Source organism: Rhopalosiphum padi, chromosome 2, assembly GCF_020882245.1.
Source record: "Rhopalosiphum padi isolate XX-2018 chromosome 2, ASM2088224v1, whole genome shotgun sequence".
Taxonomy (NCBI): domain Eukaryota; kingdom Metazoa; phylum Arthropoda; class Insecta; order Hemiptera; family Aphididae; genus Rhopalosiphum; species Rhopalosiphum padi.
Window position 1 is genome coordinate 48,477,555 of NC_083598.1, and position 17,953 is coordinate 48,495,507.

At 25.9% G+C, this 17,953-nt stretch overlaps 4 protein-coding genes and 1 pseudogene across 5 annotated transcripts in view; 3 read left to right on the top strand and 2 right to left on the bottom strand.

Moving 5' to 3' along the window:
• The window catches only part of LOC132922933 (histone H2B-like), a 110,072-nt gene that overhangs the window by 18,390 nt on the left and 73,729 nt on the right, over positions 1-17,953 (top strand). The gene's annotated exons all lie outside the window — the stretch shown is intronic.
• LOC132921332 (cytochrome P450 302a1, mitochondrial-like) lies at positions 94-1,383 on the top strand. Of its 2 annotated transcripts, none has more exons than XM_060984304.1 (3): positions 94-307; positions 849-1,055; positions 1,167-1,383. In XM_060984304.1, exons 1-3 carry the CDS (start codon positions 185-187, stop codon positions 1,275-1,277), a joined length of 441 nt encoding a protein of 146 aa, XP_060840287.1. In that variant the 5' UTR covers positions 94-184; the 3' UTR covers positions 1,278-1,383. The 2 variants fall into 2 exon arrangements, with proteins under 2 accessions (XP_060840287.1, XP_060840285.1); XM_060984302.1 differs by having other exon boundaries at positions 95-370.
• LOC132921331 (uncharacterized) lies at positions 1,205-8,398 on the bottom strand. The gene is made up of 2 exons (XM_060984301.1): positions 8,286-8,398; positions 1,205-4,444 (listed from the first exon to the last, which is right to left on the bottom strand). Exons 1-2 carry the CDS (start codon positions 8,286-8,288, stop codon positions 2,585-2,587), a joined length of 1,863 nt encoding a protein of 620 aa, XP_060840284.1. The 5' UTR covers positions 8,289-8,398; the 3' UTR covers positions 1,205-2,584.
• On the top strand, positions 11,343-12,728 carry LOC132918988 (uncharacterized; annotated as a pseudogene).
• Positions 15,016-17,333, bottom strand: LOC132920591 (flexible cuticle protein 12-like). The gene is made up of 3 exons (XM_060983091.1): positions 17,199-17,333; positions 16,377-16,525; positions 15,016-15,430 (listed from the first exon to the last, which is right to left on the bottom strand). The coding sequence occupies exons 1-3, from the start codon at positions 17,211-17,213 to the stop codon at positions 15,229-15,231; spliced, it is 366 nt and encodes a 121-aa protein (XP_060839074.1). The 5' UTR covers positions 17,214-17,333; the 3' UTR covers positions 15,016-15,228.

Genomic DNA, 17,953 nt, shown 5'->3' on the forward strand with positions numbered 1-17,953 from the left:
ATTGTAATGCGAATGTGATACACGTATAAGTGTTTACTACTCGTATTATTATTGTTATTTATCGTTTTATGAATATTTTTAAATGGGCTTATAGATTTTATAGAAGGTTTATCGGTTCTAGGCGACGTATTCGTGCTGTTTCGGACTGTACCATTTGTCGTCGAATCCAGACGTGCAGAAAAAAATGTTCATTGAGGCACAAGCTCTACTTCCGGACAACAACACGCCGGTCACCTATGGAATTTTGGAGCGAGCCGTGTACGCGAAAGCGGTCGTCAAAGAGATGTTCCGGATGAATCCGATATCGGTAGGCGTCGGCCGGATACTACCAGAGGAGTGCGTGTTTTCGGGATACAGAGTCCCGGCAGGAGTAAACGAGACATACCTTATTATAAAATATAATATAATAATTCGAGACGTCACCATATAATATATATTTCAAACGCATTTACTGTGCAGTTAATGACTATAGAAAGGTTTTTACTCGAAACGTGGATGACTACTGTACACTCAATCGATACCAGAATTCTCGACCACCGGCTACATATTCAATTTTAAATTTTTTAACCTTTTTAAAATCATCAGAACGTTATTTTTGAATAAAACAAACGTACTTCATGATCGATAACAGTCATCTTGTAAATTAAATTATTTATATATTTTTAATCACTACATTTTTTTTTTATATATCTCGTTAAGCTTGATAAGTTTCTTAAGAACCGTAATGACTGTATGACGTTTCATTTATATTATATTATAATAGTACCTACCAAATTTATGCTGTCGGCAGCGAAGCCTTGATGAAGTAATAATAAACTAAACATTTCATTTTCTGAACATTTTTATAGTCGGTCGTGGTCACGCAAAACCAGGTGAGCTGCCGTCGGGAGGAATACTTCCGGCGACCCGACGAATTTGTGCCGGAGAGATGGCTAAAAGACAGCGTCGATTACCAGTCAGTTAGTCCGTATTTGGTCTTACCTTTTGGTCACGGACCAAGGACGTGTATAGCGAGACGTCTGTCAGAACAATTCCTGCAGGTCGTGCTCATAAAAGTAAGTTGTATTTATGAATCACACACGAACTAGCGCATTATACAAATTGTATAAACAGTGTGTAATAGGAATATACCTGTAAAAAGTTTATCTTATCTACGTATGTTTTAGATTGTCAGGAACTTTGAAATGACTTGGACAGGACCAAAGTTGGACAGTAAATCTTTATTGATAAACAAACCGGACGGACCGATATCTTTAATATTCAAGACCAGAGACTGAACAATATCATATTAATTTTAAGTACTTCACTTAATATAAGAATATAATATAGCTTAATAACAAATTATAATTTATAATAAAATATAATAAACTTGTAACTTTAAAACCTGTTGTTTGGATATGCATGTTATGAAAATTAATTTAATTTTTTTGATGGTGCTTGAAACCGGTTATAAACGTTTAAAACTTTAATTTTTTTCCATTTGCTAACATACTGTCCCTAAAATTGAAACATTAAAAACAGTTCCCGAAATGCAAACTGTTAAAATGTACTATGTTGGTTTCAAGCATTGGCTCTTCGTGACTCAAATTTGAGTATACATATATATATAATGCATATCTGAAGTAATTTGTCACACGACAAATAGAAGATAATCTTTTTAAATTTTTAATCATCTAGTTCTCTCGAACTGATTGTAGATCAATAATTAAAAACGTTTTTTAGAAATAATAATTTAAAAAACATGATAAACAAAATTGAATAAAAATAGTTTTAAATAAATTTAGCAATATATTATTATGTATAAGTATAACTCATAGTCATAAGCATAGGCAAAAATTCATTGAAATTTTTAGGAGGGGGGGCTAAATTAACTAAAAAAAATGTAAACATTTTGTTTGTGAAAATTTAAAAATAAAATCAGATTGAGAAACGCTGTCACAATAACTAAGCATCTTAAGTGCACATTTCATTAAAACATTAAGAAACAGATCTTCTTAAGTTTCTGATTAATTGTAACAAAAAACAATTAATTAATTAAACATTAAATGTTTAATTTTATTAATTTAAATTTTCGAACACTCAATAATCTATTATACACTAATACATTTTGTTATTCTTTATGAACCATTATAATAAAGAAAATTAAATTTCTTATATTATATTAAAAACTTTAATAATTATATTTATTAAATATAAAAAAATGCTTGTGTAAAATAATAAAATATGAAAAAGTTTATAAATATATGTCATATTCCTATATGTTTTATTAAAAATGTAATAAACTCAATACAGTTATTTAATACACATGGCCAATGTATAAAAATTGTTATTAATTTTAAATTATTAAAATTTATAAATTTTTACATTGTAAGATTGGATAATTGATAAATTGTATACATAATTCGAGTATTTTTAAATAAAAAGGAATGTCCGCAATCAAGATGAATTATGGATTTATATAATTAAATTATTTTATATTAAACCATCTTTTTTTTTTTTTTTTGTCACAAATTCAAAAACATCATAAATGCAAAAATGTTGATGTTTTTAAAGTTGTGACAAATAAATAGTGAATATTTATTATTCAATTATAGTTGGCATGCGCTGAAGTAGTGGTCTTGATTAATGGAGGAGGTGATGGCAAAATGATTGGCTTTTGTTGATCATATAATGAATTTTTTTTTTGAGAAATTGTCTGAGATAACAATTCAGAGTTAAAAGAATTAACTAGCTTTAGAGGTACACCAATCTTTTGTTGTTGATATGGTAATGGTATTGATATTTCTTTTTGTATTTTAATTTGTTGAAACTGTGGAGGTGGTGGCGAAAAATTAACTAATGGCTGTTGTTGTACATACGAAGCGGGCGTTGAAACTTCATTTTGAATCGGTATTATCTGAGATGTTGATTCACTGTTGAATGTCTCGGTTACTTGAGGAGGCGATAGCAAACTAATTATTGATGGTTTTTGCTCGTACGGTGCATTTACTGATACTATTGTTTTTCCTGGTATCGCCGGGTTTAATGAATCTTTGTCAGGAGTCCTTATAAATATCGGAGTTTGTGGTGGCAAATCAATTATCGGTTGTTTTTGTTGTACGTTTGGTTCAGATATTGATACTTCTTTTTCGATTGCGATCGGTTTATGTACTATTTCAGTATCAGAAGTCTTTATATATTGTGGAGGCGATAACAAATCAATTAAGCCCTGTGGTTTTTTATATGGCAGAGATATTGAAACTTCTTTTTCAAATAGGTTTGGTTGAGACGTTGATTCAGCAATGCCGTTTTTGGTTATTTTAGGTTGTGATAACAAACCAAAATTGGTTGTCTGCGGTTGTTCATTTGCTGGTGATATCGATACTTCTTTTTGCATAAAAATTGGTACAAATACTGGTTTTATGACAGGAACTTTTATATACTGAGGAGATGTAGGTCGATACGCGATAGGTGGTACACGTTTGTCATCCAATATTTCTACAGGTTTTGGCTTGTTAATCTGAATGAATGGAACAGCAGACAATAATGGTTTTTTCTCAATTAGCGAATCTAGTTGATAAACATCTTTATTCGGTATATTATGTGGTGAAAGTGGAATCAGTTTTGACGGGTTACTTTGTTTATCGTTATCTGTCGTTAACACTGCTACATTATCATTATTATTATGTACTTCAGTTGGCCGGAATAATGAATAAGATACGGGAGATTTAATAAATTTAGAAGGTGATGGAAAAGTCAGCGGTGGCTTGACAAATTTGTTTTGTAGACTTTCATCCAATAATTTAACAGGTATTACATCGACTAACTTATGTTGTGGAGCAGAAATTAATGATTTAATTTTGTTCGTCTTATCTTGTAAATTTAATTGAAGGTTTGGGACATAGTTAGGATTTTCTCCAATAAGGTTTCCTTTTTGTAAAAGTGATACTGTAGAATACAATGGTTCTTGATGTACCATTTTATGAAAATTAATGTCAATTTTTTTTAGTTCTACAACTTTTGGTTTTTGAGCCACTAATAAGTCATTCTGCAAATTTGCACCAAATGCATTATTTACAGGAGTCGACTTCATTTGCCACTCATTTGTTATTGAAGGATCTGGTTTATTAGGTTCGTTATTTTCCTGTGTATGAAGGTTATAGCATCGTAAGCTTGCATGCCTTTTTACAGGATTTAATGATTTTCTCAAATTTTTAACTAAGCCCGGATTTTCAAAATTACCATCACTATCTGAATCAGATAGAGGTTCATCATTATTATTATAAGCAGCTGGTGGTGGTAAATTTTTCAAGCGATCACAAATATGTGTAGTAAACCGTACTCGGTCACGAAAATTATTTGATAATAAATCTTCAGCTCCATTTAATTCAATACTTTCAGTTACAGAAAATATAAAGTTCCATAGTAAGACGTGAATAATTGTTATCCACAACAATTTAGGTGCCTGGAAAGACAATGAAAAAGTAAATAAATACAAATTTTATAAATAGTTAAATATTAAAATTATAATTAAAATCATATTTGCTTAAAAAAAAACCTTAAAGTCTATAGTCCTTATATTAAACATCATTGTACTCAACCAGATTCTCCATAATCACTGAGGTAGATTTTAGAGTCATAGTTTAGAATTCCGAATTTTAGAATACCAAACTTAGACAAGCTATGTTTCAAAATATAAAATGGTTAAAATGCTGACTTTTAGTCTAAAAGTTTTAGATACTAATTTTGTTTACTGCATACTCGTACATAGTAGCATTAGAAATATTATTTTGCATTTTAGCACAGTCAACAGTTTATAATAATTTTATATAACACTAGTCACTATGTAGGTATGACGTAGGACACTGGATTAATGTGAACTATTTTTTAATAATTCTCGTTTTCACTATCACACATATATAACTAATCACAGATGCGGAACTGTATCATAATCACACATTACAGTTAGATATAATAACAAGATAAAACTTATTAATTACAATTATAGTTTAACACAATATTAAATTAAAAAATGTATACTGTGATATTTCTATCTCCCCAATCCCATCTATGTAATTTTATTGTATTTTTTTAACAAAGGTAATAGTAATTTACAATTTATATCCAAGACAAAATTTTTCTATAAGTTTTGTATTCTAAACGAATTTTTTCAAAAGTTTCATACTCTAAATTATACTAAATTTTCTAAAACTTGATTTGAATGAATCTTTCCACAATACACGATTTGAATAAGCGAACTCATAAGTCGTAAAATATTTAATACTAGAATAAATAATCAATCCAATTCCAACATTATCTAAAATTAAAAATCATTTAATAACTAAAAAAGTATGTAAATAAATAACTATTCATTGTATCTCGAGGTACCTGGTCATTCAGTAGTTACGGATATGAATGTATTAAAATTTAATTAAATGATAAATTATTGCATAGAAAAATTATTTTGAGTGGAGAAGTTCTATCAGCCTATATTACTATATGTATATTTTACAATACATTTATATTGTAATTATAGTTATTTTTTACTACGATAATTACTACTTAAAATAAACCTTGTTATACATTTTAAAGATTTTCTTGGATGACCATAAATGGTAAATTTTTTTTTACAGGCATTTCAAAAAAAAAATCTTAGAAAAATAGAAAATTTCAATTGTCTATAAATAGCTTTAAAAAAGTCAAATTTTTTGAATATGTAATCATAAATAGATAACGCTAATTTAAATACTTGGTGAAAATTTCATTTATTTACAATGATTCGTTTTTGAGTTACAGTAAAATAAAAAAAAAATCGATTTTGTCGAAAACTGGTTATGCGTAAAAATTACTGTTTTTCCGTTACTTTTTAGGGTTTTTTTTTTACATTTGACCCCTCAAAGTACTAACTAGATTTATTTTCCTTATCAAAGAGGGGCTGAAGTCAAAGTACTATTACTACTCCAAACCAGGATGACAGTCACAAAAATAAAAAAAAATAATAAAAACTTACATCATTGTAAAATTAATACATTCATCACTCTATTCAGAATCTAAAAATTTAGTTTTAGCTACAAAATAATTTATGATTTTATCAAAATTTTAACTTTAAATAAAAAAGACACAAAAATACTTAAAAAAAATAATTCTTATTTTAATATTCTTAAACTACAATAATTACAATACATTTCAAATGTCTATAAAATAACTAAAAATTAGTCTAAATATTTTGTAAATTATATTAAGTATAGTGGTCGCATAAGACCAAATATATTATATTTTTGATAATTTAAAATGATAACCTAACATTATAATATATATTTAAACTTTTTGACCAAAAAAAATGATCTCCAGAAGGAGGAAATAAAATCCAAAATCTTGGTTTACCATTATATTACTTAATTACTTAATAATTATGCTGCTGATACATATTATACTGTTTAAGTACATATAATATATCAGTCTCTCCAAAAAAATAAACTGTAAAAAGGTATTTAGACTTATAAGTTATAATAACTAAAATGAAGTAACACTTAAAAGTAAGTATAAAAAAAAAAAATCTATAAAAATATTTAAAAATTTATAATTTACTCTAATTGGGTCTTAACTGCTGAGACTTCATCAAAGTATAAATTATTATCCTATTTTTAATTTTTTATAGTACTTAGATTCAATTTAAAAACTGTTTAAAAGATATTCTTACATAAATATCCTATAATCATGTATAATGATAGGCAGAATACCAATAAAGTAATGTATAGTTGTAACAATATGACTAATAATCTAAAACGATAAAAAATTTTTAAAATTATGATACATATTATACCTACTACAATTTGTAGTTTTTTTTATTTTTATCTACATATCTTAAATTCCAAAATAAGGTATTGAGGAATTAAGTTATTAGGAACTCTAAATAGTCATGATTCATATTTAATGCTAAAATATCACGTATGAACGTTCATATAACGTTCATTATATCTTATTTATATAATTCAACAAATCAGATTTAAGCAGATAAGTACATTAGATAATTAAAACATCAATATTTTATAAAGATCTTGGATCATAAAACATCAAACAACCCATAAATAATAATTATAATCATAAAAAAATTCATTTTCAAAATTTAAAAAATATTTATAGTTAATTTAATAGTTATAATAAAATAATATATTGTTTGATGAGTATTATACCAAAAAATAATATTGATTATAAATTATAACAAATAATTATTTAAAAATTAATTGTTACTTAATATTTTATAAACAAATACTGAAGTACTTATCCGGAAAACTTACAAACCGTAAAAAAGTATTTTATAGAGAATAACGATTAGAAGCATTAAATTTGTTATATTTTATAATATGCTGTTTATTAATTGTTATAATTCAATTATTACTTATTAGTTCAGCAAAACATCTGAAAATTGTAATATTAACTTCGTAAAAAATTCTAACTAGTAATTTTAATTTATTCAAGATGAAAGAAACACTATATTAAACATTATATTATATTATAATATTTATGATTTATGAATATTAAGATGTAAAAACGATACACAGTTAGTTAGCAACCTATAGAAAAATTATTTTTAAATTTTAACTCGTAATATATTTTTAACATTAAAACTGTAGATTTACATGTAGGTACCTACTTAACATATTATTAATAATGAAAATTAATAATATAATTCAACATTCTTCCAATGGGAAGACCCTCTCTATGAACCATGTCTTTTTTATTTTTATTTTTTTATTATTATATCACATTTACTTATGAGTTATGATTCCATGTATTATACATAAATTGTGTAATAAAAAAAACTTAAAATTCAACAAATAAAAATGTAAAATCCTAATATATGAAAAAATTCAAACTAATGAATATAATTCCAAATTAATTTTGTTTAATGCTTATTACTTTAATATTTATATGATATAAAACTGAATGCTCTCTAAAAGTGATAAATATTTATTGGTTTGGTCAAAAATTATTAAATAATACGAGTATAATATGGAAAGTAAAAACATTATACAGAAATGTAGTTTAAGTTCCTTACTAAAATATAATACAATTTGATCCTATAATAATTTATGCTTCCAAGTTCGTGAATTTGTTTAACTATATAATATTTACCTTAAAATTACCTAAAAAACAAGTTTATAATAATTCAATTAGGTACATCAAAAATAATAATAATTCTATGATTTATGCGAAGTAATATAGTTTATTATCTAGTTATAATAATATAGTTTTATAATTTTTAATAAAATTAAAGTATTTATCGCATAAATGAAACAACTTACCATGACTATTCCGGAGTTCAGCCTAGAGTCTTGTCTGTACTATTATTAATGCCAGACGCTAAACTAAGTTATAAGTAGGTAACGATTCAAATTCTTTGGGCGTCAATAACGATAACACATCCTAAAATCATTTAAGCAATATATATATATATGAATGTATACATACGAATTGTGATTGTTTGAAATGACATATTTCAGTTTAAAACCATACTGGCTAGACTGTTGCTTATCTTGAAAAAAATGTATTACATTTTCTTCCTAATCGACAATTATTGTTCAAGATACAACTTACAAAAAAATCGAAAGAATGTCAAAACTTGGAATTTCACATTTTCATAGTAGCATAATATGTATATATAAATAATTCGATTAACTGTTTTTATCCATAGTAATAATGTATCTAACATGTTTAATCAATAAAACACCATAATATATTATTATGAAATAAATCATAAATAAATAAAATATACATAATTTTTAAAAATAAAGTGTACTGGCTAAACGCAATACCAAGTAATTATATCAATGGAAGATATAAAAATGTAATTACTACTAAAAATTATAACTTATAACTTAAAATATATGTAAATATAATAATTATTTGTGTTTACAGTATATGTATTATTATACATATTAGGAGGTACCTACTTAAATTTTTAAAAAATATGTCTAATTTTTTAAATATAACTAATTAATTTAAATAAATTATGGGCATCAGAGAATTATATTTTTTCAAGGTTAAGTTATGATAAATTGTAGATTAGAATATTCTAAAAAGAATAATAATAAATATTTTAATTTTTAAATTAATAATTAATTTATGAGATATTATCTTGTATTACATAAGAAATTAACACTTTTATGTTATATCAACTTAATAACATTCGGACTAACTTTTACATAAGTATAATTTTACAAAATGTTTGCAGAAATTCTATTTTCAACAAAATCGATTTTGTTTTTAGTGTAACTCAAAAACGAATAACCGTAGATATTTAAAATGTTGACCAAATCTTTGTATAATCGTTTTCTATAAATAATATAATTTTCAAAATATTTTTGTTATTTAATTGAAAGTTTTTTTTACTTCTTTTATTATAAATATCAATAAGAAATTATTCACTGTGTAAAAATGTAATACGAAGTTATGTGTTCGTTTACCGATTAAAACACATAACATGAAATATGGTTAGTGATATAGGGTGATAGGCTGTTTCCATTCAGAATCGTTTTTCATTATTTCATTAATAACATTACTTATATAATTGACTATCAAAATTAATATATCCATCACAGTAACCTATACTCGACACCTACCGTAAACAAAAGTGGTATCTAATTGCACAATTTCACTTCATTTTTTTAAATTCAAATTTAGTTCAACTTAGTTTTTTTTAATCATAACAATGTTTGATTTAAATGTTTAATACTTACTTTTACATGAGACGACTAGAAGATTAATTATTATCCCATTCGTTATTTTTCATTAAGGACACACGATTAACACTATTTTGTAATTTTGTAGATTTAAAACAATTTACGATAACTCTTTAGTTAGGTAGTTTTAAATTACAACAGTTCTCAGAGACTGCACAAGCCTAGGGCTGTTTTCAAAGTATATGAGGTAAAATGTTTTTTACGTCGATTAAAATACAATAAACTTAAAAAAAATAATTTTTACAGGAATACATTATACATTTTTCTAATCAGGTATTATTTTTTAAAGACAACTTATTATAATCGCTATCACGTTGAGCAACTTAAAAATGCATAAACAAATCAAGGTATGCGTTATTAATTTTATACTTGACAATATTATAATATATTCCAATTTTATTATCAATAATTTAAATATCTCAGAGTCTCAGACTAAACACTTGTGAAATACTTTAACAAATATACATGTGAATTACCTTATGTACCTATTTGAATACTTAATTTTATAGTATTGTTGATATTTTTCGTACTATAATTTTTTTAGATATATAAGCAACGCTTAAAAAGTTGAAAGAATTTGAGAATTTGCTCTGCTATATTATAGGTTATTATGAGTGTTATGACTTATGAGTAACATACCTCGTCATTGAATAATTCCTCGCAATAGATGATCCCTATTTGAAAAATAAATAAATAAACTAATTTCATAAAAAATTGAATTTAAAACGCCTATAAAAAAAAGTAGCTATTAAATTTTGTAATTTTTTAACCACAAATAGTAATACGTATAAATTAAACCTTGTATACACCTTCAAAAAAAAAAAAAATGTTCTACGTGTATTAAAATAGGCCTAATTAGAACATCTTAAATTTAATCAAAACAAAAATAATTTAATATCATTTCTATAAAACCGTTAAATAAATATTTGGTTAAAATGTCGAGTCTACGGTTATTCCTTTAGTATTAACAACAAAATCGATTTTGTCAAAAACTGATGTTTCGTAAATAATCCCGTATTTTAGCTGTTTTCATTGGGTTTTAAAAATTATTAAAAAAAAAAAAAAAATGAGATCTTTCCTTTTACAATGTATCTAAAAGATCAAATTTCTATCAAAACATACCTAAAATGTTGACGATTGGAGTATTTTTTCTGTCTCGAAAACTACCATAAAAATCACAAAAATGAATAATTTATTGTAAAACCAATACATTTTTCTCTCCACTCAGAATCTAGACAACCTATAACGTCATGCCATAATATTGGGTACAAATACATAAATTGGAAAACGTGAAATGATGACAAACTAATTATCTCAACACATAATATTTGTAATAATTAGTTGAAGTGGTACCATGATAACTATAATATTATGTACATTGCGCAGTGTTATATGTCTATACATATTATAATTATTAATTAATTGTTATTTCAGTAAATGTGCCTTGAAGGTGGCCAATGTTTATTAAAATTAATATCAGCATGTACTTTCTTTTACATTAGTTTTTGGTTAATATTTAAAAAGCCCAGTTCATGATCGTCCTCATAGTCGGCGACTCGATAACAGCAGCCACAACAAGTACAATTTTCATTCAAATATAAATAAACAACAACGATCACAATGACGATGGCCGTTAATATCTATAGAATACACATTAAACGTGTATATTTTATGTAATATAATACATATTTGCTGTTTTACTTAAATTATTACAGATATTTTGTCGTTGTGGATAAGAATTGCATTTTACATAATAATATTATTACAATATAATAGTTTCGGATGTTTTGGTATTTATTTTCCGCAGGTGCAATTCATTGAGTTGTTAGTGTTGTTGTTGGTTAACTACTGTCTATTCTCGGCGACTGCGCCGGCAACTAGTTCAACAAGTCCAAAACGTATTTGATAAGACATGAAAGCGTCTCGGACACAAAAGGCCAGTTCATGCTAGCGTAAGTTTATTTTTCACACAAAATTGTAATAAGTTCCTACACAGTACACGCGTATTTGAAAGGTTTTCTGATTTCCAAAAACCTAATGGTTAGGTCCTAACCTAACAGTCGTTATCAAAACACAAGCAAACAAAACATGGATTTTAAACTAACGAGTGGTGCTACAAACTGCATGCGTCTAGTTTTAGACCTACATAAGTGTTCATAAACTATTTTCATACTTCCTCAAATTAACCATAACTGAACCGACCGAACCATTTGTAAAACCTCGATAAGATGGTCAGTAAAAACTACTGTAAAAATTGTCTGTCGATGTTATAGGTAGTTATTATTGAGTATTTCGGTTCACCATTTTTATTTTCTGTATTAACCTACGACTTTACCTTCCAATACTCGTATCATTTATTTAATAGTTATATAGGTAAATTGTATTTGACACGATATTTAGCCCCATCGTCTCATTCAAGTATAACTGTATTATTAATTATAATTTTAATAATTGTATTAGCTGTTAAGTATTAATTATTAATCACTACATAATAAAAATTATTACAAAGCTTATAAAACAAAATTGACACCACAATAGCGATAAAAAGTGTGTTTTATACGCGGACCACTAAATATACAAGCTGCATACTATATAGGGAATATTATCTTTGCCACGTCATGTCGGTAAATACATACATTGAAACACCAGTTTCCCTGTTTTTAACATAAATTAATAAATATATATTTATGGTAAAAATGATTTACCTGAAATCCGTCATTCATTTTATAATATAATATTACGGGCTAAATGTTACAATTTAGGTACATAATATTTATTTTTTTCGTTGGACACTTTTACATAACATATTATTGCCCATTGTCGAATTTCAGTTATGCGCTCAACGACGGAACTACTTAGATGAAAAAAGGAACGCTGGTATAAAACGACGATGGAACCGGTTTCACATTAAACCAAGAGGGGTCGTACTCGTCTGTCACCCCCGAAGGCGGCAACGAGAAAATGTCGTACACGGCTGACAAGAACGGTTTCGTAGTGAAGGAATAGGTACCCTCTATAATATGAAATATAATTTATCAAATACATAATAATTAATAATGATGTGATATAAGCTGCGTAATATATTTTGGTATAATGTATATATTATATATATTAATATAATGTCATTTATAACATTAACGTAATATTTTTGTTGATTTTCTACGTTTATTCTCCCATCGGGTACGTAACTCTACGCCTAGCGAGAGATGTAGACTCGATAAATTGTATGGGTAAAAATGAATTTACGTGAATTTTTCATAAGGTTTTAACCGTTGTTAAAATCCAGTGTTCAGAGAGGTTTTAAATGTTTTTACAAGCATAATAACTATAATTATAATGTAGTAGGTAACTACTGATACACTATTTCGGTAGTCTATTATAATTTATAGTCATTATTAGACGTTACACACAGACATACCATATTTAGTCTTTATACACATATTCAAAAAATAAACGCTGTGTATTAAACACACGTGATCAATAATGTATTAATGTTATGACTCAGTTACACAATTTAAATTTTATAATAAAATATTTAATATTAATACTTATATAGTTATATATTGTATTACTTTATACTCATAATACCTATTTATGCACTCAATTTTTTATTTATTTATTCATTCATTTAAAATTCATTTAAAACCATGGTATTATTCTGTTTTAATTAATCACAAATGTTATCACTAATTATGTAAATTATGTTTATTAATGTATATCGATATGAATGATTTCAGATATAGGTTGTTACTTATTAGTTATTAGGTATGGGTGAAATGTCACAAAAAAAAATTATTTAAAAACTTTTTAAGCTACCACATTTTATCAGCAAATTCCACATCCCTGAGCAGTGTATATCATATAAGCCAACCAATTGCCAAAAAATGTGCATTTATCATTATTTCTTAGTTTTTTACTAATTAAAAATATTATTAAAATATATTATACTTTTGTTTATTTGTACTAAATTATATACACCAATAATATTATTATTATTTACAAAATGACAAATATTTCATTCCTAAAGATTGTATTAAATTGTTGTTGATAGATAAAGCATACTAATAGATTATAAATTATTGTATTGCTTGGTCATTAGTCTTATTACCGTCTTAAATCAATTATTATTGATTTTATTATATTATAATAAAATAAGTTAGGTACCTACATTTTAAAAATATATTTCTAATCATAAATCAGAAGTAACGTAATTAATTTTATAAAATATTATTACATAAGATTTTTGTTTATAATTTTAAAATGAAAAAAATGAAGATACTAAATAAATCAATATAAGCATTAACTACGCGTATCTACATACTTATAATATAATAATTATTAAGTATAAAATATTTTGTTACTATGTAATGAATAATAATATTACGTATATGTATTATATTTTTGCAAATTAATGCAATTTTAAAGACCCTTATCAAAAATATTAATTACTAGCAATTTAATTAATAATCATGCCCAAGATAACCAAAATATTAAATAAACAATTATACAAAGTTGTTATACACAGATTGTGTTTCATAATTTGTATTGACATTTGTAACAATTATGAAGTGCAAACATTTACAATAAAAAATTTCATTTTAGTTTTGTTTTTTTTTCTATTACGAAACTATTAAATGATCATTATATTATTACGTGTAATTACTCTCGTGTAATACTCTTTTGGAATTGCGCGAACAATATCATTTTTTTATATCATTGATGTGTCTTGTATATGTAGTGTGCATATCTATAACTATAATTTTAAAATTCATTATCCTGTTTACACATTAAACTTTTAATATCTGAAAAGCGGAAAACCGAATTTACAATTATTCACCTAGTTTAATATTTCTTAAATGATAATTATTTCGCAATTTAATTTACAATCGCCCAATTAATTATTAAACAACACAAACGAAATTATTGAGCGTTTCAAACAATCATAGAGAAAATTGTATTTTGTTGTATTATAGTTTTTAGTGTATTCACCGATACTCTAGTTTAGTCATGCAATTTGAATTTAAAATCAACAAAAAACAAACTACAGCTATACCTAGTCGTTTAATGATCGATGTATTTTGTATTTTCATCTTTTCTAGCTCTAAGTTCAAAATATGAATTCTATGAGCTATTTAAAAACGAATATTACAATAATAAAAATGTATTTAACAATTTATGTTTAATGTAACAATTAAACAAAAATGTGAATATATCATATTATTATAATGTAGGCAAAGGCAAGAGAAAATATACATTTTTATTATTTATCTAAGCATGCGTTCTAAAAACCAAATATTTTAATTAGTCCAATGTATTTTATTTCATGTACATTTAATTTCTATGTTCCAACTAAACTATATGTATAATACTATAACTACAAAACTATATAATCAGTTTAAAATAATGATATGAACAATATAAAATTTGCGCGTGGACATAAAAGCTGATACAATATTATATTATAATGATATATTATTTTATTATGGACTATGTTTGGATGTTTTGGTTACATTCTGGCGGGTACATCGTTGGTCGATTCGACAATCTTGAAACCATCCTTGTCTGCTGTATACGTCACCGTAATTTTGATACCTTCGGGAGAAATGTATGAGTATGAGCCCTTTTGAATCAAAACGTAATCGTCTCCTTCGTCGTTCAATACCAACGTTCCTTCTCTAGTCTGTGATGTCCCATCATCCACCTGATAGCTATAATTATACGTCATTCCTTATTATTATTTACCATCGATTTAATTTGCATAGTGTAACCCATGTAGGGTGATTCAACAAGTAGGTAACCTGAATAATTTGGGGTTTTTCCTTTAATAATACATTTATTAAAATTCTAATTTTTGGAATTTTTAACTTCATAAATATTCTTAAACACGATTCCTCTAAATACTTCTATTTTTAATGCACTTTGTCTTTGTGCTGGTATAAAATTTACCTTTTCAATTGAGAACCACCCTTGTTCATTGTAAATTTTTAAGTCGGATTTATTTATATGCATATGCCATTTACATTTAAGATCAAACAAGTAATTTTTAATTATTTTATATTTTTATTTACTGATTATAATTATAGAAACTGAGATTATTTATTAAAAAGTTAAATTACTTTCAATTAAGGCACATAATAAGTTATATTTGTTTTTAGAGTAACTTCTAAATAACTAAGCTATTTTCAATAATATTCAGTTACTATAATGACTAATCAGTATTAATTAATTTAATAGTCACGTTAAATTATTTTTTATAAAATTTGCTTATTGTGCTTCGGCGTATAATATTGTATAACCGGTAATTCACCACAGTACAATCTTTAGACTGTATAAGAAATCAAAGTATAATTGAAAATTTGGTCTTGAAATACCTATTCTTAACAATTATAAAAATCTAATATATTTTCAATAGGTAATGCATTTTATTTTAAGTCGTTGAAAAGTTAATATATTTTTAAATGTACAATAAAAGATGAGTTTATTTTATTTCTATCGATATCAAATGACAAATAGTATTTAACCAACTACTAACCATGGTTACTGCAGTAACCAGTATACTATACAAACGCTGAGTAGCTTAGTGCCTAGCTATAATATCCTAGAAATCGACCAGATGAAAAAGCAGTATGTTTATTTATTAACTAGGTAACTCACTTGAGGCTGAACTGTCCGCTATTGTCGTAGATATAGTCATTTCTCAACAGTTGCGCAATCACAGGAGTCTTTGGTTTTTCCGTCGGATATGTAGGCACTACGGCAGCGGTAGACCATTGCGAGAAGACAAACACCGCCAAAACTAAAATCTATATTAATGACGATACAAAGTAGTAATAAAAAATTTTAATTTTGAAAACACAATTTATTATTATGCTCATTGGCGCAACTAGGGGGGACTTAGGGAGGAGGGCGTAGCTCTCTCAAAATGTATTTTAGCCCCCAATTTTTTTTTTATTATTTAAGATTTAATAATTATGTAAGCATAAGGTAGTGAGATATATCCTATGCAATATATCGTAGATAATTATTGTAACAGAATTATTCAAACGTAAATATAAAATATTAAAGTTTATTTTACAATATGTAATTTAAATAATTTAATAATAATATTTTTATCTAATAAAATAATATTATACGTGCGTGTGACTGCGGCCAGTAGCATTGCGGCGAACACCGTCCAATATTTTAGTTTTATTTTGGTGATTAAAATTGGACAAAAAAAACTTATTCGGTATTTTTGATAAACCAAAAAAAGTATCCAGTCGTACTCGTACAGTGTTACTTTTGAAAATGAAAATAACCGAGACGATCCTTCTAGTTTTTTGGAAAGCATGAAAGTAAGTAAATTAAATTAGGTATTTATTTGTGGGGCTGCAGCCCCCCATACTATTTTAAACTTAATTGCACCAATGATTATACCTGCTATTATTTTAATTGTCTTATACTAATAAAACTATAGAATATAAATGATCGGCTTACCGTGGTTGTATTCATTTCGTTTTTCGTCGATCGATGAAATGAAAAAAGTTGCCGATAGATATGCGTATGGATGTCCAATTGTGTTGGTTCCAGTAGTTGAACTGGCTAGGTGAACGATGTACATGTCAATTTATAAGGTTATTTTTTCGATAACAAAAATACCTTATTTTTCGAAAGAAAATATGTAGACATCATTAGATTAAATGATATATACGTTAGCTGATCGAAAACATCGATTAATTTCGTCTACATTGCTTATATTTAAAAAATCATTAATTTGCACCCATGATTTCTCTGCGTGCAGTAATATTTGAAATTATTCGTACAAAATTGACCTATAACTTGATAATATTTTTGTACACTTGTAAAATAATATTTTATTGATTCAAACTAAAATATTGGCTACATATTTAAATAAATTATTCAACGACAATGATAAATATAAAATCTAGTTTACCAGCTTGTAGGAGAAATATAAATTATCAGTAATTATATTTTAAATAATAATCGTAACAATAACAAATAGGTAATGAAAACTTGGATAAAATCCTAGGCTAGGTTTGGTATAGCTTATTAAGTTCGATAATGTCATTAAATCAATCACAAAACTTTGATGGTAAATTGTGTAATATAATATATTAATATTTCAATAATTTAAATACGTTCGCTGTAAATCACAATTCAAATTTACTAAGACAAGTACGCGTATTAGGTACGTGAATAATATAATATAGTATAATGCCACTCTGATTTAA

Bases quoted from the DNA above. Each gene is read 5' to 3' on its own strand.
- LOC132921332 (XM_060984302.1), top strand. From the start codon at position 185: ATGTTCATTGAGGCACAAGCTCTACTTCCGGACAACAACACGCCGGTC. The intron at 371-848 runs GTAAACGAGACA...ACATTTTTATAG, and splicing joins GATACAGAGTCCCGGCAGGA to TCGGTCGTGGTCACGCAAAA. The intron at 1,056-1,166 runs GTAAGTTGTATT...CGTATGTTTTAG, and splicing joins TGCAGGTCGTGCTCATAAAA to ATTGTCAGGAACTTTGAAAT.
- LOC132920591 (XM_060983091.1), bottom strand. The intron at 15,431-16,376 runs GTGAGTTACCTA...GTATAATTATAG, and splicing joins AGCGGACAGTTCAGCCTCAA to CTATCAGGTGGATGATGGGA.